This window comes from Rana temporaria, chromosome 8 (genome assembly GCF_905171775.1).
Source record: "Rana temporaria chromosome 8, aRanTem1.1, whole genome shotgun sequence".
Taxonomy (NCBI): Eukaryota; Metazoa; Chordata; class Amphibia; order Anura; family Ranidae; genus Rana; species Rana temporaria.
The window spans coordinates 33,812,470-33,839,416 of record NC_053496.1 but is presented as its reverse complement, the minus strand read 5'-3'; the positions used below and the strand labels follow the sequence as shown (position 1 = coordinate 33,839,416).

Below are 26,947 nucleotides of genomic sequence, written 5' to 3'. Positions count from 1 at the left end.
ATTCACAATTGTTGCGCGGGCCCTGCGTACGCAAGTTACGTCGTTTCCGTATGGCGTGCTTAGCGTAAGGCTGCTCCTGCTAATAGCAGGCGCAGCCAATGCTAAGGATACCCGTCATTTACCGCGTCGCGAAATTTGAAATCTACGTCGTTTGCGTAAGTGATTCGTGAATGGCGCTGGACGCCATTCACGTTCACTTTGAAGCAAATGACGTCCTTGCGACGTCATTTGCCGCAATGCACGTCGGGAAAGTTTCCCGACGGAGCATGCGCTCTACGCTCGGCACGGGAGCGCGCCTAATTTAAATGATTCCCGTCCCCGGCGGGATCATTTACATTGCGCGCGCTTACGCCGGGCAATTTTGCCGGCGCGCCTTCGCAATTTACGGAGCTACTGCTCCGTGAATCGAGGGCAGCGCCAAATATTTGCGGGGGCGCAGGGCAAAATCGTTGCCCTGCGCCTCCGCAAATAGAGCGCAAATGTACCTGAATCTGGGCCATTAGGTATAACTTCCCCTCTGTGTCTGTGACAGGAGGGTTGGATGCTGTAGCCAAACCTGAGATGACCGTGGTTTACAAGGCACAGAGCCACTCTGATTGGCTCCTTTGATTTCACCTTTGATCTGTGCAATCTAATGGTCACAGGGGACATTGTGGAGAAAATAGCAGTTAGAAAGTAGAATAAAGGATAAATAGAGGGCGCTAGACCACAGGTGATGAAACAAATAAATCCTCTATAATCGTGATCATACATATAAAGTAATCAATCATATAAAGTGAACTAATTAGGAAAATACTAAATAATATCTCTGTGTCATAAGTGTCCTCTATGACACACAGTCCCAATAAAAGTGGGTAATAAGTAGGTAATTCAATCTTCTTATTTGCTGTAATATTGATTAAGTGTAATAAAGTGCCACCACCACACTTGAATCTTCTTTACACCCAAAATGTGCTGAGAAAAATGGATGCGCTTACCAGAACAAGTTGACTACTTTAGTGAAAAAGATAGTCAAATGGGCTTGAGCAGGATTGTGCCTGCACACATGTTGACAGGATAATGGATGTATAACCTCGTCCCCAGGCGTTCCAAATAGGGATATGTGAAAAAAACAGGGGAAAGCCAATAGCGTAATATTGCTTTTATTTAAAAAACATAGGAAAAGCCAAGTGGCCTCTTACTATAAAAGTGCCTCCCGGCACTGGGGCTGCAGACACTTCACCGCCAATATGCGGTAAATAGTGGGTCGTCAGGGATCGCCGCCACCACCGCAGCACATACACGAGTTCCTGTCTGCTAGCTCCACAGGTCGGAGGGCACGTCACGTGACCAGGTACCGCCTCCGACGTACGTTTCGTTAATTGAACGTCTTCAGGGGGCGTACCTTTTTTTTAAATTTTATATATTTGATTTATTGTTTGGCGCTGAATTACACCATTTCTAGAAAGTGGAAGAGGATGAGTGACAGGCAGGGCACAGTCAGGGGCGGCAGAGTATTAAGAGCAGTGGTTTCAGCGGGGGGGTTCAAATTTGAATGAACAGCTAAGGTAGCCACTACTCGATCAATTCGATTAGAAGTTCTTGGTCACTGAAATGATCATGAGCTTTTAACAGAAGGGGGAATACCAAGGATATAAAGCTTACTGACCTGGTCCGCTCATTGCAGTCCTATTCTGCCATAAACCTTAGTCCATGGCAGTGAAAGGGCTAAATGTTTCCCCCACTTCCCCCTACGTGACAGTCACCTACCAAAATTCTTACTGTCAGTCCTGCTTATGTGGTCTGTCAAAAAACATCCCAGCTGTGTCCAGCAGCTACTGTGTACAGCTCAGCCTTTTTTTATTCCTCTGGCTGGAAAGTCTATTCTTCTGCATGTCTGGGGCCTTTCAAAAGGACCAGCCATAGAAATAAGTGGGCTGAGCATGGCACAAGCGCTGTAAGAACTGGACAAGGTTGCAAAGGCTGTGCGGCATCAGGGAGGACCAAACCATGAAGAATTTGTGGAAGTGGGCTGAATATCAGTATTTTGGTAGATGCATTTGGTAGAACATTCAAAGGTCAACTTTACTAAAACCCCTGAAGAAGCCAGTGTCTGGTCGAAACTAGTAGGGTAGACTTGCTCAAGAAATGTGTCCCTACATATAGCTCCCACTATTGAATGTTGTAAAGCTAATTTTAAAATTTTGTATGAATTGAATAAAACTTCTTTATTTTTGATATAACAATACGTCTGGTCTTTATAATCGGCACCGCAATAATCCTCTACCCTCTCCAATCCCTTTACTAAATCTACCGGGGATGAGGTGCCATATGCTCAAGAGGACTTTCGATCACTGACTCTTTACTAAAGTGTAGTTGTCTTTTAATATAATACTGTCATTCAAAAAGTTGTTTTAATCTGACATCGGAATACAGCTGGCCATAGACGGTTCGAATCTCTGCTGGTTCAGCTGGGACCAACCGAGATTTGAACCATGTAGGGGCAGGCTGAATGTACCCAAGTTGATCGATTGATCAACTTGGGTACAACCAAACTGTCGGATTTTACATGCAATTATTGCTAGGGGCTATTATAACCATTTGCAGTAATATCACTGTGTTCTCCTAGCAGTGACGCCTTCCCCCGCCGGGAGAACACAATAGCTCAGTGGGAGAGTGGGAGAGACTCCCCCATCAACACTGACTGTGTTGATGGGGGAAAATCGAGCGATTTTTTTTTTTTTCCTGCAACCCGTGGCTGCAGGAAAGAAAATCGATCTGTCTATGGCTGGCTTAACCCTTATGGTCCTGCCATAAAAGTATTTTGTTTTGGATGCTTCCTGCAGTCGGGAGACAAAAAAATGGCAATTGTTCATGATACATGTGGGGGGGGGGGGGGGGGGGGCGTTGATTTACTAAAACTGGTGCACATACAAGCTTGTGCAGCCGTGCATAGTGACCAATCAGCTTCTAACTTCAGTTTGTTCAATAAAGCTTTTGCAATGGATTGGTTACTATGCATTGCTGTACCAGATTCTGTGTGCACCAGTTTTGGTAAATCTCCCCCAGTTAAGGTTTACTTCCCCTTTAGGTCTAGATCTGTGCAAACAGATGGATGATCAAGGCGTGCCACTCTGACTCTGGCCACTCTGAGCAGAAAACGAGGGCTCATGTAGCACCCTTTAGTGAACACAGCCCTGGATTCAGAGCGGCCAGGCGCAGCATGCCAGCGAAACACATTTTAATACATTTATTATGTCATTCTGCTTACATTGCGCTTATAATTTAATCTCGGAGCGCTCGTGTGTGATTTTCCTCTCGCCGGCTGCAAATATCTTGTTACAATATTATGACTGCTGACGAAACAAATGTCTTGTGAAACTGGAAGTGTCGGGAAGGCGGGAGAGATTGGCTCTTTTTTCCCCGGCTGCGTTACTGCGACTCTCACACGTAGTGGAGGAGAGAGAGTGGCGCATGGCGAGTGAGAATGCTATTAATGAGCCCTCGTCTGTCCCCGAGTGCGAAGGGATGTATAATTAATATGATGAAATGACTTTTAACAATTTTTCTGGCTTAAGAATGCCACAGTGTGAAATGCGTGGGTGGAGAGAGAGAACAAAAAAATACGAAAACGCCACAACGAGTCTATTTAACTTTGGTCAGGATGGAATAACACCCCCCTCGGCCATCAGCGTCGGAGATTTGATTGGGAGGTAACATTACAGCAATTAGTAGTTCAGCCCATAATATGACTAACGGCTGACTTTTCAGAAGGTCACATTATGCGGACGATCATCACACATTGGAGAACCTAGAAATTCCGTGCTGCGTTCACGCACAAAGTACCGTGGAGGACCCTGTGGCTACGTGAACCCCGTAAGGACCCCTCGTAACAGCTCTCATTTGCGTAGGTCACGAATATTATGCAGGAGAGCCTTGCTGCAAAAATTTAAATTACCATCATTTATCTGCACAGAAATACAGCAAATCTCACAAATAAAAAAAAATCTTATTTACTTATCCACTCTGTAGAAATGGTGGAGGTGCTCTTCCCCTTCCTCCTCAAAAGGTGGTTGTTTTCCTGAGAACGATGGAAAGTGAGAGCACCTAGCCCAGTGGTTCTCAACCTGGGGGTCGGGACCCCCTTGGGGGTCGAATTACGATTTGCCAGGGGTCACCAAATTACGGGTTGTTCCTGAAGCGAGCGCCGCTCTCCCAGCCTTTTCACGGCCGCCCAGCAGGGCTGTTCCTGAGCCCGCGGCCACCCACTCAGCCTATTTGGAGCTGCCCAGTTCACGGCATGGATGGGGGGCGGAGACTAAAGATCAGCTGACTGGTGAGGAATTTGAAGTGGGAGGGGCTGAAGGAGTCCCTAGCTCCTGATTTGAGCATAGGGGTCACTGCTGCGAGACATCACAAAGCCAAAGACACAGTGAGGGGGAGTAACAAAGAAAAAGGGAGAGATAGAATAAGAGAAAGAAAAAGACAGCTAGAGAGGGATGGGAGAAAAAAAAATTAGGATACAGAGAGATAAAAGGCAAAATAAAGGAGAAGAGAAAGAGTGGTACATCCTAAAATGCGGAGTGGAAAGGACTCAGGGAGCATTATATGTCCATGGGTTAATGGCGCAAATTACTTCCCTTGGGTGTTGACAACCCATGCTATGAACATAATTTTACTATTAGGGGTCCCCACAACTTGGTAAATTGTATCAAGGGGTCACGGCACTAGTAAGGTTGAGAAACACTGACCTAGCCCCATTGGCATTAAGGTTAGTAGGCATGGGCGTAGCATAAGGGGTTGCAGGGGTCACAATCGCAACCCCACCCCTAGCTCCTGGGGGCCCCTGCAGCCTCCCTGTCATATTAACATATCCTCCACAAAAGTCCAGCTCCGATCTGCCCAAGGGCCCCACAGCCACGCTCCAGTACTGGGCTTCCACTTTGCCTTCCACGGTCCACACCCCTCCGTTCTCATTGGCTGGGGACAAGCTGTGAGACATTTTTTGAATGGAGAGTAGCACAGGGTGAGAACAGCCCAGGGACCAGGTCAACTTTTGTATCAGGGCCCACAAGCTTCAAGCTACGCCTCTGTTAGTAGGGATGCCAGCGTAAGAAAAACTCATCTAGTGAGCAATGACTATTTAAACATAAAACCATAGGGACCCCTATGATTAAACCCCCCCGTGGGCGGGTTGAAACATGTCAGGGGGCGTGTCCCGAGGAGCAGCATTGACTGTGGCTTTCACATGTACGTATACATCCACACTAGAATCGGCTATGGTGAGCTGCGGTTTTATGTTTACAACATTCAGTGCAGGCGCAGCTCCTAACAATATTAATACTGGTAATAGGTGCTAATAACCAGCTACATTGTAATCATTTCTGCTTGATCAGTTTCTGTGAAAAGTTTCTTTAATTGTTACCAAATGCGATAAAGAGTCAAGCAGCATCCTTTACGATCAGTGGAAAATGGCGCAGTCCAGCTTGCATTTTTGTACCGATTTGAACATTTTAATGAGCCTCCGATTGCCAAATGTTTTCCATGAGCTCATTTTCTTCGAGAGGAAAAAAAAAATGCGAAGCCTCTCTGGAGTCCCATTACGTCATTGTTAGTGCTCAGCTAAAAATAGGACACTTAATATTAGGCGGCAAAAATCTTCGGGATTATAACCGGAGCCCATTATAAGGCAGCTGTTGGGAGGCCGCACATTGTATTCTGCAAAGGCTTCAAAATGCAAATTGGCTTCGTAATTACAAGCCGCCATCATTAGCTCGATCCGAGGTGAGATGCGCAAGGTGTTTTTCAAAATCAAACAAAACTTTTCTGGGAGTATTTTCTGGACATGGAGCTTCTCCAATGTATAATTTTACAGAGCCATAATAATGTCCAATATTGATTATTACTTCTATAATGCGTTTATGATGAAAAATGTAAAAGGAAGCACTCACATTGCAACATCCGTAAATTAGAGAGGAAATAAGAAAAAAGGGTACTCAGAGAGCAACCATGGGCCAGACTTTAGAGGCATAGAAAACAATGGAGAAGTAGAAAAAATATAACAATATGTATTGAAAAAAGTACATGGTATAGCCAAAGTGTACAAAAAAATTATAAAAATCATGTGAAATTATACGATTTGTACAGTGAGCCCTTGTGCGTCAACGCGTTTCGCCATTAGGCTTCTTCAGGACACGATCAAGGTTCAAAGAGGTATCAAAGAGAGAGTGAGTCTCACTGTGTGATAGTGGACTAGGCCCTGTGTACAAATATCCAATAACCGGGAAGTTTTCACCAGCTGTATCCAAGGTATGGAATAATTCCAAGGGGCTGCAAAAGGTGACCACTAAGCAGCTGATTTTGCACCAAATTTAGAATGTTACTAAACAGGGGCACGTGAACGTCTTGCATGGATAGCATCAAGCGGGTGACCATATTAAGAGATCCGGAATCCAATAAAGGAATGCACAAACAGAGCTCATGAATGCTAGTGGGGTGTTGTATAACCCATCTGCATACAGTGCCCATAAAGGGATGATATAGGCACTGGAACGATTTGAAAATGCCCATAGGAGACAGCCTGTCACTGTGTACTGTGTCTTTCCAAAAGGGGGTTACCTTGCGGGCGCGCTCCCGAATCCTGTATTCGGCGTCCATAGCCACCAGTTGCAGGACTTGGCCTCGCCCACCGGGTTATTGGATTTGATTGACAGCACTGCAAGCCAATGGCTGCGCTGCTATCAATCTATCCAATGAAGAGCCGAGAAGACTAGGCAGAGGAAAAGCGTGTTCGCGACGCGGGACGTCCAGGGCTCAGGTAAGTAAAATGAGGGGCTGGGGCGCTAATCTTAAGATGTTTTTTCACCTTAATGCATACGATGCATTAAGGTGAAAAAACATGAACCTTTACAACCCCTTTAAAGAAACTGTAATGTCAGTGATCTCTAACAGTCTCTTGCAACATGTTCCCAGTCTTTGTCTGTGATCTGCAGCATGGCTCCAGTTTATAACCTCACCTGTAGCATATGAGCAGCAGTGGCGGCTGGTGCTCCATTTTTTTGGGGGGGCGCAAACAATACCACAACCAACCCCCCCCCCCCCCCCCCCCGATCACTCGCCCGCAATAGGGCCTACAGACAGACAGGTAGATAGATAGATAGATAGATAGACATGTAGATAAATAGATAGACAGACAGATAGATAGATAGATAGATAAACTAGAGAGACATACATGTAGATAGATAGATAGATAGATAGATAGATAGATAGATAGATAACTAGAGAGACATACATGTAGATAGATAGATAGATAGATAGATAGATAGATAGATAGATAGATAACTAGAGAGACATACATGTAGATAGATAGATAGATAGATAGATAGATAGATAGATAGATAGATAGATAGATAGATAGACATGTAGATAGATAGATAGATAGATAGATAGATAGACATGTAGATAGATAGATAGATAGATAGATAGATAGATAGATAGATAGATAGATAGATAGATAGATAGATAAACTAGAGAGACATACATGTAGATAGATAGATAGATAGATAGATAGATAGATAACTAGAGAGACATACATGTAGATAGATAGATAGATAGATAGATAGATAGATAGACATGTAGATAGATAGATAGATAGACATGTAGATAGATAGATAGATAGATAGATAGATAGATAGATAGATAGACATGTAGATAGATAGATAGATAGATAGATAGATAGACAAGTAGATAGATAGATAGATAGATAGAGAGACATACATGTAGATAGATAGATAGAGAGAGAGATAGATAGATAGATAGATAGATAGATAGATAGATAGATAGATAGATAGATAGATAAACAGACATGTAGAAAGATATGAAGATCAATAGACATGTAGATATATAAATAGACAGACATGTAGATAGATAGATAGATAGATAGATAGGGAGACATACATGTAGATAGATAGATAGATAGATAGATAGATAACTAGAGAGACATACATGTAGATAGATAGATAGATAAACAGACATGTAGAAAGATATGAAGATCAATAGACATGTAGATATATAAATAGACAGACATGTAGATAGATAGATAGATAGATAGATAGATAGATAGATAGATAGATAACTAGAGAGACATACATGTAGATAGATAGATAGATAGATAGATAGATAGATAAACAGACATGTAGAAAGATATGAAGATCAATAGACATGTAGATAGATAGATATATAGATAGATAGATAGATAGACATGTAGATAGATAGATAGATAGATAGATAGATAGATAGATAGATAACTAGAGAGACATACATGTAGATAGATAGATAGATAGACAAGTAGATAGATAGATAGATAGATAGATAGACATGTAGATAGATAGATAGATAGATAGATAACTAGAGAGACATACATGTAGATAGATAGATAGATAGATAGATAGATAGATAGATAGATAGATAGACAAGTAGATAGATAGATAGATAGATAGATAGATAGATAGATAGAGAGACATACATGTAGATAGATAGATAGATAGATAGATAGATAGATAGATAACTAGAGAGACATACATGTAGATAGATAGATAGATAGATAGATAGAGATAGATAGATATGAAGAGAGATAGATAGAGAGAGAGAGATAGATAGATAGATAGATAGATAGATAGATAGATAGATATGAAGATAGATAGATGAGAGAGAGGGAGATGTATCACTGTCCTTCACCAGGGATTTAGTAATGAATAAGAGAAGTATTAGATCAGTCCCCCATGGCCCCCCTTCTCTCCCCTCTCCTGCCTGACACATGTCTCTGACACAGCAGCACACTGTCGGGTGAATCTCTGATTTTAGGGCAGAGTTGATTCCCGGGACACAGAAGCAGATCTCCCTCCACCACCCCGCATACCAACCCCCACACTCCACTGCCCGGGCGCCCCCTATGGACGGGCCGCCACTGATGAGCAGTCTCTGATCATCTCTTGTAGCATGCCAGCAGACAGTCTTCTGTAGTATATAATGTGCTGAACATTACATGTGGTTCTTTTGGTGATATCAGAGGTTACAGTTGAGACCCCCCTATAAATTAAAAACTTCTGCTCTAGCAGCATCAGTCTTTAACAGTCTACAGCAGGGGTCTCCAAACTTTCTCAACAAAGGGCCAGTTTATGGTCTTACAGACTTTAGGGGGGGCCAAGTTGTGGCCTGACAGAATAGAAAATGCCGTGGCATTGGTGGGAGTAAACAATGACAAAGACTTGGTGGTCACCAAGAGTAACCAAAAAAAATAGTGCCCCATCCTTGGTGTCAGTGAGCGAATTGGTGTCAGTGGGAGGAATAGTACCCCCCTTTGTTGGTGTCAGTGGGAGGATGAGTGCCCTCAAGGGCCAGATAACGGCAAGCAAAGGGCCGCAATTTGGAGACCCCTGGTCTACAGTAATAGTAAAACCCTCATTATGTAACAGGGTGCATTGTAACAATGTAGCAGTACCAGAGAATTTTTTGATCTGGATGTTGGACAAGGCTGGTGGTACAACGCGGGTGTCAGGTCATTGGTATGGGTTGAGTAAGCCCTGCTCAGTTCTCTACCATCCCCAGAAGACATTAATGTTGTAGTTTGTTGTAATTTCAATATCCCTCCTTCAGTTTATTATGAACGCTGCTAGGCTAATACCTTACTAACCAATCCGTGACTGCTGCTCCTCTCTGCCAATTCCTTGATTGGGTTCCTTTACCCCCAAGTATAAAATTCAAAATACTAACCTCAACATACCAGGCCATCCACAACATCACCTCTATCTTCATCACCAACCACATCTGCACATATCGACCCAAATTGTCCTCCCGCTCCGCCCAAGACCTCCTGCTCTCCAGCTCCTTTGTTACTTCCTCCCATGTTCGCCTCCAGGACTTCTCCAGAGCCTCTCCCATCCTCTGGAACTTCCTACCCCAGTATGTCCGGTCAGCTCCTATCCTGTCTGCCTTTAGGCGATCCCTGAAAACTCACTTATTCAGGGAATCCTACCCCACCTCCACCTAAGAACTGTACCCAAGCCACCATCAGATCATCCCCCACAGATATTACCTTTTGTACCCCCCCCCCCGCCCTTTTAGATTGTAAGCTCCATGAACAGGGTTATCCTATTCCTTCTGTATTGAACTGTCTTGTATTTGCACTGTCCCCCCTCTACATTTTAAAGCGCGGCATAAACTGTTGGCGCTATACAAATCCTGTATAATAATATTAATTTAGTTCTAGGCAGGAGGTGAAATAAGCGGAACTATCAGGACGAATTGGATTTATAAAGCATTATAATCCAGACAAATATTATTTTTGCGCTGCAATTGGATTTGTGTCTTTGAAGGGGATGAAACTAATTAGTGCTTAGCTGGGCTCACACACTAAAAGCCATCAGCGTAAAAGTGTCATCCTCTTCGTTTTGCGGGAATGCGACTATTAACGTTTTATTTAGGAGCGTGTTAACGCCTCCTAAGCAGGTGTGTGTTTAACGCTCTTCATAATAAAGAAGTGGCAAATTTATTTCACTCGCTCCGCGGTTTCTGAGCATTTTATTGCCCAGCGAGACAACATCAAGGGTCCTTTTATGGGCTCTCAGGCTGGAGATGCGAGCGCGTCGTGTGTCTGCGTGTAACCGCCATTGCTTCCCGCTGAGTGACTGAGAGCTCAATAGACTTTACTCTATATTCCTATAGAATAGAGAATTACAATGGCCATCACTAGCAAGCAGCGCAGAGTCCTGATCCCGTCCTACATCTGGGTTGTTCTTTAGCGAGGTGTTATAGTCACTAATGAGGAGCTAAAATCATCCATTGTGCCATTATGAGCCAACGCTAACCTGGTAAAGGAAAGCGCGCTCGCTGGATTTCAATATATACAGCATAATATGTTCGCATAGCGAGCTGTTTGTGAACGTTCTAAATTGTTTTTATTTTTTAATCTGCTATTTCATCAGATTTACAACCGATTTATAAAACTGTTTTGAGCAATTAGATACATTTCCAGAAAAGTAAAATGAACCAGCTCCTTCTATTTCAATATTTTATGCCTTTGTTTTATGCAGAGACTGAAGTAGATGGATCAGTGTTCTCTGTACCGCACTGCGGAATATGTCAGAGCTATAAAAATGAATAATAATACAAATAATAATAATAGTGTGACTGTGGTAAGGCATTAAAGTGCAAGCTCTTCTGGTGCAGAAACTGAAATGACTGGTTCCCGGTTCTCTGTACAACTTATATCAGAGCTGTATACATGTAGAATAAACCCCTGAAATTTTCCACATTTTGTCTTGTTACAACACAAAACTTAAAGCGGTGGTTCACCCTTAATAACAACAATCTACCATTAAATCAAGCATAGTAGCACGAGCTACAGTATGCCTTTATTTATTTTTTTGCCGCCGTACTCGCAGTTTAATGCCATAGTGAAGTTTCAGACTACCCGCGGGGAATGGGCGTTCCTATGGAGAGGGAAGATGATTGACGGCCGGCTATGGCGCGTCACGCTTCCCGAAAACAGCCGGAGTAGGTCTCGGCTCCTCACGGCGCTATACGGCGCCTGCGCACAGACTAGGCGCAGGCGCCGTGAAGAGCCAAGTCCTATTCCGGCTATTTCCGGAGAAGCGTGACGCGCCATAGCCGGCTGTCAATCATCTTCCCTATGCATAGGAACGCCCATTCCCCGAGTGGAGTCTGAAATAAAGGCATACTGTAGCTCGCGCTACTATGCTTGATTTAATGATAGAAAAAAAAAACCCTCTTTAACTGTATTTCATTGGTATTTTATGTGATAGACCAACACAAAGTGGCACATAATTGTGAAGTGGAAGGAATATGATAAATGGTCTTCAACATTTTATATTTTCAAAAATATATATGTGAAAAGTGTGGCGTGCATTTATATTCAGCCCCCTTTACTCTGATACCCCTAACGAAAATCTAGTAGAACCAATTGCCCTTAGTCCCCTAATTAGTAAATGGAGTAATTTAGTTTAATCTAAGTAAATACAGCTGTTCTGTTAAGCCCTCAGAGGTTTGTTAGAGAACATTAGTGATAAACCGCATAATGAAGGCCAAGGAACACACCAGACAGGTCAGGGAGAAAGTTGTGCAGAAGTTTAAAGCGGGGATAGGTTATAAAAAAATATCCCAAGCTTTGAACATCTCACGGAGCTCTGTTTAATCCATCATCTGAAAATGGAAAGAGTATGGCACAACTGCAAACCTATCAAGACATGGCCGTCCACCTAAACTGACAGGCCGGGCAAGGAGAGCATTAATCAGAGAAGCAGCCAAGAGGTCCATGGTAACTCTGGAGGAGCTGCAGAGATCCACAGCTCAGGTGGGAGAATCTGTCCACAGGACAACTATTAGTCGTGTTCTCCACAATGTCCTTTATGAAGAGTGGCAAGAAGAAAGCCATTGTTAAAAGAAAGCCATAAGAAGTCCCGTTTGCAGTTTAAGAGAAGCCATGTGGAGGACACAGCAAACATGTGGAAGAAGGTGCTCTGGTCGTATGAGACCGAAATTTAACTTTTTGGCCTAAAAGCACAACGCTATGTGTGGTGGAAAACTAACACTGCACATCACCCGGAACACACCATCCCTACCGTGAACCATGGTGGTGGCAGCATAATGTTGTAGGGATGCTTTTCTTCAGCAGGGACATGGAATCTGGTCAAAGTTGATAGGAAGACGGATGGAGCCAAATACAGGGCAATCTTAAAAAGAAAACCTGTTGAAGTCGGTAAAAGACTTTAGACTGGGGCGGAGGGTCACCTTCCAGCAGGACAACGACCCTAAACATACAGCCAGAGCTAGAATGGAATGGTTTAGATCAAAGCACATTCATATGTTAGAATGGCCCAGTCAAAGTCCAGACCTAAATCTAATTGAGAATCTGTGGCAAGACTTGAAAATTGCTGTTCACAGATGCACTCCATCCAATCTGACAGAGCTTGAGATATTTTGCAAAGAAGAATGGGCAAAAATGTCCCTCTCTAGATGTGTAAAGCTGGTAGAGACATCCCCAAAAAGACTTGCAGCTGTAATTGCAGTGAGAGGAGGTTCTACAAAGTATTGACTCCGGGGGGCTGAATACAAATGTACTCCACACTTTTCATATATTTATTTGTAAAAAAAATTGAAAACCATTTATCATTTTTCTTTCCACTTCACAAGTATGTGCCACTTTGTGCTGGTCTATCATATTAAATCCCAATAAAATACATTTACGTTTTTGGTTGTAACATGACAGAATGTGGAAAATGTATGAATACTTTTTCAAGGCACTGTAGATGTGTGATAATAATGTGTGACTGTGATGGGCCATTGAAGTGTAAGCTCCTTTGGTGCATAGTTTGAAGTGGATGGATCAGTGTTGTTATTATTATCATCATTATTATTATTTTTATTATTATACAGGATTTATATGGTGCCAACAGTTTGTACAGTGCTTTATGATATATAGGGAGACGGTACAGTTACAATACAATAAAATACAAACCGGTTAGGAGGGCCCTGCTCATAAGAGCTTACAATCTAATAGGGTGGGACAAGTGGTACAAAAGGCTATAACTGTGTGGGATGAGCAGATGGAAGTGATAAAAGTTCAGTTAGTTGGAGGTGTGATAGGTGTTCTCTTTAGAGCCCTGCGGAATATGTCAGAGATATATAAATGCATAATAATAATAGTAGCAAGTGTTTACGGTGGCCACGTTAGAATGTAAGCTCCTCTGGTTCAGGGAGTGATATGCATGGTGCACTGTTCTCTGTACAACACTGCTATATATGTCAGAGCTATATAAATATACAATAATAGTGTGTGACTGTGGTGGGACATTAGAGTGTAAGCTCCTCTGGTACAGAGACTGGCTCAGTGTTCTCTGTACAGCACTATGGAATATATCAGAGCTATAAAACATTGGAAATGAATAATATTTTCCAGATGTCCATTTTTCTCCCTGGCTCGGACCTGCGCTTTTGCTGTCTCTCTGTATTTTTTACAGTAAATGTCAGGCCTCACTTTGGGAAAGATTAATACAGCAAAATATTTATGACGCCGTTTAATCACACCACCTTTATCTGGACCTTGCAGCAAGGGCTCAGTCTCCCTCCTCCAGCTGCGCTCTCTCACTCTGCTGATATTCTCCCTCCTTTGGCCTGATTGGGAAAGGCAATTAAAGATGTCTTAAATTACCGATCCGGAGTTGTGGGAAGTGTTTGTTTGTTAGTTTGTTTCCTGCTGTTTTGCCATGTTGGCCCTGGAAGACTTTGAAACATTGACCTCTGACCTTTGGCTTTCTGTAAGGTCAGTCCTCATCCTGCGTTTAAAATCCGCACTGCAGGCAATCCCATCAGCATCAAATCTGTCATCCAAAATGGTCATCGTCATGTCGGGGGATTCGGCGTTCAAACAGGTGGTGGTAACAGAAATCCTCCTAAAGCAGAACTCCGTCTAAACACCAATACACCCAGCAGACACTTATACAGCAAATCAGGCAGCTGCAACTAAGTACATAAAACATGCAGACATGGTCAAGAGGTTCAGTTGTTATTCCAATAAAGAAGATAATGATCTAAACATTGGTTGATTTTTTTAGTGGCAGATGTGGTGGCTCAAGGGTGGGTGTTTGGGGGGTGAATGTGGGTTTGCGTCACCTTCAAAGTCCTAAAAAAAACACTTTTACTAGATAGAACACGGACAGAACAAAATGGTAACAGCTCAACACTGGTGTGGCAGCTACGATCTTCTTTATTTTATGTATTCCATGTACTTGTATAGCGCCATTAACCACTTAAGACCCGGACCTTTAGGCAGGTAAAGGACCTGGCCAGTTTTTGCGATTCGGCACTGCGTTGCTTTAACAGACAATTGCGCGGTCGTGCGACGTGGCTCCCAAACAAAATTGCCGTCCTTTTTTTCCTACAAATAAAGCTTTCTTTTGGTGGCATTTGATCACCTCTGTGGTTTTTATTTGTTGCGCTATAAACAAAAATAGAGCGACAATTTTGAAAAAAAATCAATATTTTTTACTTTTTGCTATAATAAATATCTCACAAAAATATATATTTTTTTTTTCCTCAGTTTAGGCCGATACGTATTCTTCTACCTATTTTTGGTAAAAAAAAATTGCAAGAAGCGTTTATCGGCAAAATGTATAGCGTTTACAAAATGGGGGATAGTTTTATTGCATTTTTATTATTTTTTTTTTTTTTTACTACTAATGGCGGCGATCAGCGATATTTTTCGTGACTGCGACATTATGGCGGACACTTCGGACAATTTTGACACATTTTTGGGACCATTGTCATTTTCACAGCAAAAAATGCATTGTTTACTGTGAAAATGACAATTGCAGTTTGGGAGTTAACCACTAGAGGCGCTGTAGGGGTTATGTGTGACCTCATTTGTTTTTCTAACTGTAGGGGGGCGGGGCTGGACATGTGACGTCATTGATCGTGTTTCCCTATATTAGGGAACACACGATCAATGAAGCTGCCACTGTGAAGAACGGAGAAGCTGTGTTTACACACACCTATCCCGTTCTTCAGCTCCGGGGACCGATCGCGGGACTCCAGCGGCAATCGGGTCCCGCGGCCACAGTCACGGAGCTTCGGACCAGGCCGCGTCCCGGCTGGGCACTTAAAGAGGACGTACCTGTACGTGCTTGTGCCCAGCCGTGCCATTCTGCCGACGTAAATGTGCAGGAGGCGGTCCTTAAGTGGTTAATTTATGCAGTGCTTTACATACACACTATATTTTCAAAAGTATTGGGACACCTGCCTTTACACACACATGAACTTTAATGGCATCCCAGTCTTAGTCCGTAGGGTTCAATATTGAGTTGGCCCTCCCTTTGCAGCTATAACACCTTCAACTCTTCTGGGAAGACTGTCCACAAGGATTAGGAGTGTGTCTATGGGAATGTTTGACCATTCTTCCAGAAGCGCATTTGTGAGGTCAGGCACTGATGTTGGACAAGAAGTCCTGGCTCGCACTCTCCGCTCTAATTCATCCCAAAGGTGTTTTATTGGGTTGAGGTCAGGACTTGCTCTTGCTCATCCACGTCTTTATAGACCTTGCTTTGTGCTCTGGTGCGCAGTCATGTTGGAATAGGAAGGGGCCATCCACAAACTGTTCCCACTAAGTTGGGAGCATGAAATTGTCCAGAATGTCTTGGTATGCTGACGTCTTAAAAGTTCCATTCACTGGAACTAAGGGGCCAACCCTGAAAACCTGAAAAACAACCCCACACCATAATCCCCCCTCCACCAAATGATTTGGACCTATGAACAAAGCAAGGTCCATAAAGACATGGATGAGCAAGTTTGGGGTGGAGGAACTTGACTGAACACCTTTAGGATGAATTAGAGTGGAGACTGCGAGCCAGGCCTTCTCGTCCAACATCAGCGCCTGACCTCACAAATTAGCTTCTGGAGGAATGGTCAACCATTCCCATAGACACTCTCCTAAACCTTGTGGACAGCCTTCTCAGAAGAGTTGAAGCTGTTATAGCTGCAAAGGGTGGACCAACTCAATATGGATCCTATAGGGAGAACGCACTTATTATTGCTAGTGGCTATAGCTGCTGGCAATAAAGGCATGTAAAAAGCTGACATGCTGGTTGTACCCAAGTCGATTGGCCCCCATCCTCCTTCCTTCACTGCCTGGCCATTTAGAAAGTGCATGCAAAATAGGGAACCATCTGTGAAGCCAAAATACTTCACTGCCAGAATCCCTTACCAGGAATGGCGGTGTCAGCACACGGGAGCCGATCTGAAAATCAGCGGCGGTGCCGACATTGGGGAAAACCTGGAAAAGTAAGTGTCCTAATAGTAAAAGTCAGCAGGTACAGTATTTGTAGGTGCTGACTTTTCCTTTTTGTGTGTGTGTGTGGGGGGGGGGGGGGGGGGCAGAACACTGCCTTAACCCCCCTGGCGGTATTCCCGAGCGTGACTCGGGGTGGATTTTTTTTGCTATAATCGGTAACCCCGAGTCACACTCGGGCTAGCTATGCAGAGCCTGCAGCGCACGCTGGCTTACCTTGTCCCTGGATCCAGCGATGCCACCGCGCTGTGTGAGCGAGCGGGACCTCGCTCGATTCACACAGTGTCCCCGTGTGCCGTCGATCTCCGTTCCCTGCGACGTTACAACGCACGGGGGCGGAGATCGGCGCCAAATTCAAAAAAGTAAACAAACACTATACATACAGTATACTGTAATCTAAAAAATGATGTATGTATGTAAAAAATACACACCCCCCTTGTCTCTAGTGGTCTGCCCAGTGCCCTACATGTACTTTTATATAATAAAAACCTTTCTTTCTGCCTGCAAACTGTAGATTGTCCATAGCAACCAAAAGTGTCCCTTTATGTAAAAAATGGTTTTAGATCAGCTAAAAAACAGCGATAATAAATTAGAATCACTTGCAGAATTGTGCGATAGCGATTTGTGGGGAAATTCGTCATAAAAAAATAAAAATAATGACAGCGACAATTCTGCAACTGAGCAAATTTCAGTGATTTTGAGTTGATTACATTATTGAATCATTTTTATTAGAATTATATTATTTTTTGTTATAATTATTTATAATTATTTATTATATTATAATTTATCATTTTGTTTTTAAAAAAATGTCATACCCGGGATGCCTATTAGACTCTTGTTTGGTCAGATTTAAGTGAGTTATTCCTAAGAATTACAGGCCTACAGTATAAAACGCCAAATTTCCTTGCAAATAATGGTACCGCTGTCGGCACCTTTTTTCTGAAATAATCATACCGCCAGAGAGGTTAAGAGAAGAGGCATCAGCACAAGGGACTCATCCTACTGAGTTACTTCTCTTGTGCTGATTTTCATGTTTTGTTTTTTTTTGGCTGCATTTATACTTTGAGGCTTAGATTTAATTGATTGGGTTTACGTATACGTTAATCATGACATTCAGTTGGTGGTCAGCATGTGCCTTGCTATTGAAAACTGATGGGATGAAAGGATGAAGGCAATGGGTGACACAAAGACCTGTCTGTCCTGTATGTGGATTGTAGACTTGAGTAATACTTCTCCATCTCGAACAGAAAGGGCCAGATTCTCAAAGAGATACGACGATGTATCTCCTGATACACCGTTGTATCTCTGAGTTAGGCCGGTTGTATCTATGCGCCTGATTCATAGAATCAGTTACGCATAGATATGCCTAAGATCCGACAGGTGTAACTGTGTTACACCGTCGGATCTTAACTGCAATTTAAAAATGGCCGCTGGGGGCGTTCTCGCTGATTTACGCCGAGAATATGTAAATCAGCGAGATACGCCAATTCACGAACGTACGCGGGCCCGACGCAGTGTTTTTACAACGTTTATGTAAGGGTTTTCCCGGCGCATAGTTACCCCTGCTTCTATGAGGCGCAGCCAATGTTAAGTATGGCCGTCGTTCCCGCATCCAATTTTTTTTTTTTACATCGTTTGCGTACGTCGATTCACAAAACCGACGGACGCAAGTTACGCTCACGCCGAAACCAATGACGTCCTAGCGACGTCATTGGGAGCAATGCACGCCGGGAAAATTCGCGGACGGCGCATGCGCAGTTAAATCGGCGCGGGGACGCGCCTGATTTAAATGCTACACTCCCCCTAGCCGCGGAATTTGAATTCCGCTGGGGGATTTAAGATACGCCGCCGCAAGTTTGGAGGTAAGTGTTTAGTGAATTACCCACTTGCCACTAAAACTTGCGGCGGCGTATCTTAAATCAGATAGATTAGGCAGATCTAAAGATCCGCTGATTTATCTGAATCTGGCCCAAAATCTCTTTGTAAAAGCCAGCTATCGCCTCAGTCTAAACCTTTCCTTCCTCATTTGTATCACTGGAGAAGTGTGATTGAAGCCATATTGCGGCCCGTCCTGCAGCGCAGACAGCAGTAGATGGCGTTAGAGATACTCTCTATGGAACAAGGGGCTTTTAGCAGATAGAGGAGGCAGGAGATAGATGGGGTGGTCATTAGCCATAATGTTCAGAGTGATGGATGGAGCCCCCCCCCTTCCTCCACTCACATCAGGACCATAAAGAATTGGCTGCTTAAGGCTCTTCTTAATTGTCCTTGGAAATGAGGGAAGAAACTGGATCTCTGCCAAGAACTAACAGATAAATCACCGCCGACTAAAGTTTCCTTCTATGTGCCAAACTCTGGCCGAGGATCCTGGGAAGATGGATCATGTGACGCTGTTTACATTGGCATAGATAAGGTCATGGCTGGTCACAGAGCCCAATTCTGATGGCCCCCACCCGGAATTTCCTAGCTGTGTGTTCACATTACACCCCATGCTATACAGTTAGATTTGTAGTATTAATCACCTCTTCTCCCTGCTGATCCAGCTTCCTGTATCTATATATACAGCAAAATGACCCTGTATTCATCATTTATTGATTTATTTATATAGCTCTGACATATTCTGTAGTGCTGTTCAAAGAACACTGAACTATTCCGCTTAGTCTCTGTACCAGAGGAGCTTACACTCTAATGTCTCACCGCAGTCTCATGTTATTATTATAATTTATATAGCTCTGACATATACCACAATGCTATACAGAGAACACCGAGCCAGTCACATCAGTCTATGCATTAGAGGAGCTTACACTCTAATGTCCCACCACAGTCACACACTATTATTATTATACATTTATATAGCTCTGACATATTCTGTAGTGCTGTACAAAGAACACTGAGCCATTCACATCAGTCTCTGCACCAGATGAGCTTACACTCGAATGCCCCCTGTTATTAATATTATTTTTAATATTGTTAGAAGGAAACTTCTGAATGTTAAAGGGGTTGTAAAGGTTTGTTTTTTTATTTTCTAAATAGGTTCCTTTAAGCTAGTGCATTGTTGGTTCCCTTACCTTTTCCTTCGATTTCTCTTTTGAATGTTTTTTTTCTTTGTCTGAATTTCTCACTTCCTGTATCTCCTCAGTAAGCTTGCCCCCATCATCTGAGCCATTCTGGCTGGGGGTTAGGGGGTTAGGTTTAGGGTTTCCCATTGAAGAATATGGCTAGGACTCAGGAATTGGAACAGGGACCTCCCCCAAAGGTCAAAGTTCAGAAGGCGGGATCCCAGAGGTCAAAGGTCACAGGGTCAAAGTGTACCGCCTACCCCAACTAAGTGGGGGAATGAACAAATCGGGGAATGAACAAGTCGGGGAAAGCGTCCCCTTCCTTGGGACCATATTCCTGCAGTGTCTCCCCGCGGGGATGTAGTGCCAAGGGAGGGGGTGAGGACGCTGACTAACCCCCAGCCAGAACGGCTCGGCTGATGGGGAAGAGTAACAGGAAGTGAGAAATTCAGACAAAGAAAAAAAACATTTAGAAGGGAAATTGAAGGAAAAGGTAAGTGAACCAACAATACACTAGCTTAAAGGAACTAATTAAAAAAAAACAAAAAAACACAAATGTTCACAACCCCTTTAACTTTTGAAATTGAGCAGTAAGCTGTAAAGTCAGATTTCACAGCTAAGAGCAAAGACTGGTCATCAGAACTAGTAGGTGATCAATAGGTAATTCTGTAGCCATAGCATGAACTATACTTTTTTACAATATTGACACCTAGGGGAGCAGGGCATGTGACTGCAATAACCATCTTGTTTTCCTTTCAGATGTGATTCTGAAAATCGATATCTGGGGAACCCCCTGCGAGGAACCTGCTACTGTAAGTACTAAACGTTTTCTTCGCAAACTGTATCTTCCTTTGTGTTGCTTATTTTGGAGCAGTAAAATGCCTCTAAATTTCCCACATAACATAAAATCTACACTGAGTTCTGAATTCTACTCTTATAATGATTAAAAATTGTTCATTGGGTTCCCAGGCCAATATGACAGGTCGGCGGGGGGCATAGAATGCATTGGTGGATCACCAATCTAAACTCAACAAACTTGAGTACTTTTGGGTGTCTGTGCTACTGGGTACTTCTGAGCACATCTGAGTATGTCTGAATATTTTTAAAAATGTCTGAATGCTTCTGAATACAGTAAAACCTTGGTTTGCGAGCATAATTCGTTCCAAAAACGTGCTTGTAATCCAAAGCACTTGTATATCAAAGCAAATTTCCCCATAAGAAATAATGGAAACTCAAATGATTGGTTCCACAACCATTTATTTATAAGTCCTTTAGTTTATAGTCCATATAAAAAGATTATAGCAATGTGACCAGGTTGTGTAACCATAAAATGTCATTCCAAAAATGGAAGCCTCCCCAAGGGGATTAGAAGCAAAACCAGCAGGAGCTACAGTGTATAAAAGAGAAGAGAGGCGCCTCTAAGTGTAGCAATAAGTTGCTAAATGTTGTACCTTCATTAAATGTAACCATATTGCTACACTTAGAGGCTCCTCTCTTCTATTTTATACTCCGTTGTGACATGACGCTACTTGTATATCAAGACATTGCTTGTATATCAAGTCAAAATGTATTTAAAAACTTTGCTTGTCTTGCAAAACGCTCTCAAACCAAGTTACTCTCAAACCAAGGTTTTACTGTATTTATGAATACTTTTGCATATTTGTGAAGGTCTTGGGCTAATTTATATGTTGACACATTCAATGTATTGATGCTATTACTGTTTGGAACAGTTATTTTTGTTGGTTTTTGTTTGTTGTGTAAGAATTTTTTTTTAAGCTCGCTGGTAGCCAGTGGGAAGAGATCTAGGTCTGTACCACACCATGGACAAATATACAACTTTTTTATTTATTTTTATATATATATATTAAGGGCCCAGAGGTCCCCAGGGCCCTGGATGGAAACTCCCTTTTTTTTTATTTTTTATAAATGTTTATTTTTATATATATTTTTTTTTTTTTTTTTATTAAAGAGCCCAGAGGTTTCTTCTTCTTTTTTTTTTTTTTTTTTTTAAAGGGCCCAGAGGTCCCAGATAGCAACCCCCCTTTTTTTGTAATTCCTTTTTATAAAAAATAATAATAATTTATATAGGGCCCAGAGGTCCCCAGGGCCCCAGATGGCAACCCCCCTTTTTAAAAAAAAAATATATATATTTTTTTTATATATATATTTTATTTCTTTTTTTTTCTTTTTATTAAAGGGCCCATAGGTCCCCAAGGCCCTGGAATGGCTACCCCCCTTTTTTTTCTATTTTTCTTTATTTTTTGTAAAGGGCCCCCCCCCCCCCTGCTTCTCAATTCGGGGCAGCCCCCCCGATTCTCAATTTCAGGCGGCAGCACCCCCCCCCCCCTCCGGTTCTCTGCTCCAGGGGGCCCATGCCTGAAGCTGTGTAAGGGGCCCCATAATTTCTGATGGAGGCCCTGCTTGCATCAGCCAAAAATCTTATTTCATGATGCAACCTGCACATTGAAATATAAGCTGAAGTCCGTTCCTGACACTGGAGATCTTGGAACAGGGCTAGGGAGAAGAAGCCGGCAGCGTCCGCAGTGAATATCATCCATAAGGTTAACCTGCCGTGGTGGTTTTAGAAGGCTGAGCCTATTAAAGTTTATTAGTTCCAATTTATCGGAAATAAAATACAGTCAGGCTTTTCATATCTTCATTAGAATTCTCTGTAGCTTTGGAGAGAGGAACATTTAACCCGGAGGATCGATACGTATTAAGAAATGCAATTACCGCCGAGCGTGGTTTACCTTGTTATAGTATGGGAGGCGCAAGGCGGTAGTATGGGAGGGAGCCGTGATGAGATTTAATGATCCGGACGGAGAGAGCTTGCTCTGTGCTGGAAATCCTTCAATCAATACACAGATAAAATATATATATCTCCTCATAAACATTCTTTATAGAGTCAGCTGAGCTGAACTGTAAGTACATCTTACAGCGCTACGGACAACAATGGCTTTCATGGATTTAACTCAATCCAAATGACAACCCTGCACCTGTGGGAAGCAAATACTATGAATTGCTGAGTACTTATCTAGTATCCAACCCTGGAAAATAGTAATAGTTTATAAGTACAAAAAGAGGAGCAGCACTCAGTGTTCCTAATAAATCAATAATATATATATATATATTAGGGTTGTCCCGATACCGAGCATTTGCGCGAGTACTTGTACTCGCACAAATGCTCCCGATGCTTCACCCGATACCTGGAATGGGTCAGCGGGCGGAGCGGAGGGCGTAGAGTCGAGCGAGTCCTGAAACCGTCAGCTAATGTCACGGAAGTGACATTACTGACAATACAAACACTGGGCTATGCATTCCAAGACTAAAACTTCCCTTGTTACCTAGTGTCTCCAGAACTGCCAGCTGTCCCTGTACAACCCAAAGCAACCTGTAGTGTTAGGTTCTGCATTGCTGGTACTTATAGTGCCTATCCAAAGCAACCTGTGGTGATAGATCCTGCTATGCTTGGGACTTGTAGTACCTCTAAAGATGCCAGCTGTCCTTGGACTGCCCTATACAAGGCAGGGCAACCAGTGGTGATTATCATGCCATGCTGGGACTTGTAGTATCTCCAGAACTGTCTGCTGTCCTGTACAACCCAATGCTGGGACTTGTATTGTCTCAAAAACTGCCAGTTGCCCTGGCTTGTAGTGGGGCAGCTTAGAGCTCTAGGGGTAATACAAGTCACAGCATAGCAGGACCTAACACCACAGGTTGCCCTGCCTTATATTGGGGCAGCTGACAGCTCTAGAGGCACTACAAGACCCAGCATCGCAGGATAATCGGCACTGGTTGCCCTGGATTGTATAGGGCAGTCCAAGGACAGCTTGCATCTTTAGACATGACATTTGTGACACTATTTCACAGTTTCACTGCTCTGTATTGTTGCAAATCATTTGGAACGCAAGTTACCGTGTTTAGCCGCGTTTGGTGCTTGAAATGCCTCTAAACACAGTTTCTGAAGGCACTTTTTTTGGGCTATGGAAAAAGCCTCTAAACTCAACTGCCTAGAAACGACTATAAACGCCCCTGTGTACTGATAAGATAACATAGAGGGAGAGTTCAGGAGCAGTTGAAAAAAATGCCTAACTGCTCCTAAAGCCTTTTCACACTGACAGCGCCCGGGTGTCGGCGGTAAAACGCCGCTGTTTTTTTGTGGCGTTTTACCATTGTTTTTGCTGTGCTTTTAAGCAGCCAAATAAAGGGTTAAAAGTGCCCGCAAAGCACCGCTGCCGAGGCACTTTCGCGGCTGCCCATTGATTGTATACATCACTCCTAAAGTGCTTCAAAAAAGCTTCTTGCAGGACTTTTTTGGACGCCCTGCCAGCGCAGCATCCCAGTGTGAAAGCCCTCAGGCTTCACACTGGGATTGCAGATGAGCCTTTTTTCAGGCGCTTTACAGGCGCTACTTTTAGTGCTAATGCGCCTGAAAAACGCCTCCAGTGTGAAAGGGGTCCTAATGTCCTTTTACCAACAGCAGTGGGCCTAAGAAGTGATTGGGGATTGCTGTGATGATACAATGTTGCAGAGATCTTTGCATCAGCACACATCAAAATTCTTCCAGTAGGGGGCAGTCTTGTCCTTCCTGGCCCCACGCTCACACCATTACTTTTTTCTTCCCAAGAATTTGCAGGATGGGGTTTGTTCATCCTCTTTGGGTGGGTGGGGAAGGGGTGGTTAAAAGCCATGTGAAATCCTAAATGTATTTGGTTTGTGCACAGAGTATGATCTGTTCAAGCATTAGATTATTGAACAATTCTCATTGTCTTCTTTGTTATATGTAAACTTCCAGCGAATGACGTGATCTTCTCACTGCTAACCGACTCGCAGAATGTGTCATCATGTATCCCACACTGTCATCCCTGTCCCTACTCATCAATGTGCTCCATGAACTCTGTAGCCCAACGATACAAAATTAGACCATCCAATTACTTGATGAGCAACTACCACTCATATTCATCATAGTCTTCCTCTTTTTCTGAAAAAAAGTCCAGCAACCTATGCTGCTGAAGTACGTAGTCCACATCTCATGGGGGGGTGCACACCTTGAGTACTTAAAGGGTAACTCCGCTTTTTTTTTGGGGGGGGGGGGGGGGCAATAGCAAACTAAAAAATATATATACTTATAAAGCATATACAATTGAGACTCAAGTTGTTATTGAATGCGATTAAAAATGACCTTTCCTTATAGTTTGCAGATCTGTAATTTTCTGTAAAATTAAAAATGGCAACCTTTTCTCTCTTGAGAAGAGGAGATTAACCACTTCAATACTGGACATTTTCACCCCCTTCCTGACCAGGCCAATTTTCAGCTTTCAGCGCTAAAACATTTTGAATGACAATTGCGCAGTCGTGCGATGCTGTACCCAAATTACATTTTGCAAATTTTTCCACAAATAGAGATTTATTTTGGTGGTATTTGATCACCTCTGCAGTTTTTATTTTTTTGCGCTTTAGGCAAAAAAAGAGCGTCGAGGGTGCGCTGGGGGCGGTTGTTGGAGGCCTTGAATGGCACCCCTCCTCCGGCGTGGACCCTGGGTGGGGTCGCCCCTGGTACCGCCTAGGGTGGTTCTCCACTCGTGGCAATACCAGAGCCCGAAACGCGCTGTGCTTAGATAACTGAGGAGGGTATGAATGAATGAATGAAAAACTTATATAGCGCAGCACATGCGAACCAAATCGCCTCTGGGCGCTTGTTGTTCCTGTCTCCTTTGATATCAAAAGAGATGAGTTTTGATCTTTCTCCTGAACGCTAAGTGATTTTCCTCCAACCGAATGCTGGTTGGTAAAGTGTTCCGAAGTCTGGGACCCTGGACCGCGAATCTTCTTTCTCCTTTGGACTTGTATTTGGCTTTTGGTATTTGGAGCAAATTTTGGTTGGTGGATCGCAGAACGCGATTGGAGTTGTGAGCTTTTATTTTTTCGCATAGATAATGGGGAGCATTCCCATGGATACATCTATGCGTTAGACAGAGTGCTTTGAAAACGTTTCTGTCTTTAAATGGCAACCAATGAAGGGCTCTCAGTGAAGGTGAGATTGATTCCCATGGTTTTTTCCCAGTCACTAGTCTGGTGGCCGTATTTTGAACGACTTGCAGACGAGCGATTTGGTACTTGGGGAGTCCGAGGTAAAGGGCGTTTGCATAATCCAATCTGGAGTTTACAATTGCTCCCACCACGGCCGCTATGTCTTCTTTCGGAATGAAAGGAGTGAGTTTACGTAGTAGGCGCAGCAGATGGTGAGATCCGCTGACTACTGACCCTATTTGTGCATCCATTGTCATGTAGGAGTCAAAGATGACCCCGAGACTTTTGACTTTGGCGCTAGGGGTGATGATTTTGCCCAGAATGGGTGGGGGTATCCAAGTTGTTGCAGGTTGATTCATACGCTTGGCGTGAAACAGGAGAAGTTCTGTTTTCGCTCCGTTGAGTTTAAGATAACTCTTTGTCATCCAGTTCTCTATCGAAGAGAGGCATGTCTCAAGATTGAGATGGTGATCCTTTTTGTTGCAAATGCGAAAATACAGTTGCGTGTCATCTGCATATGAGTGATAAAGCAGTTTATGGCTGCTGATGATTTCAAAAAGAGGACGAAGATAGATGTTGAACAGCACTGGCGATAGAGGCGATCCTTGAGGGACTCCGTACGATACCGTGCGTTTCTCAGAGGTGAAAGGTCCCAGTTTCACTGTTTGTGATCGGTTTTCCAAGAAAGAGGAGAACCAAGGTAAATCACCTTCTGCGACTTTGGCTACGTCAGCTAACCGAGTCAGTAACAGTTTGTGGTCTACAGTGTCGAAGGCAGCGCTCAGGTCCAGTAGAACCAGGAGACAAGATTCTCCTTCGTCTGCGGCCTCTAGAGCGTCGTCCCATATTTTGAGCAATGCTGTTTCCGTACCGTGTCCGGGGCGGAAACCCGATTGGAATGGGTCAAGTAGGTTATGGGTATCTAGATGCTGTTGCAGCTGTTGTACCACTACTTTCTCCATTACCTTGGAGAGGACATTTAGGCCTGTTATGGGACGGCGATGAAGGGGGTCCTTGGGGT

General features: G+C 43.3%; 1 protein-coding gene across 1 annotated transcript in view; it reads left to right on the top strand.

The window, feature by feature from the left end:
* ATRNL1 (attractin like 1) overlaps positions 1-26,947 on the top strand; it is an 859,416-nt gene that overhangs the window by 425,153 nt on the left and 407,316 nt on the right. Inside the window, exon 21 of the mRNA XM_040361535.1 lies at positions 20,656-20,708. Coding sequence (XP_040217469.1) covers positions 20,656-20,708 — 53 coding nt within the window. The remainder of the gene's footprint in view (positions 1-20,655; positions 20,709-26,947) is intronic.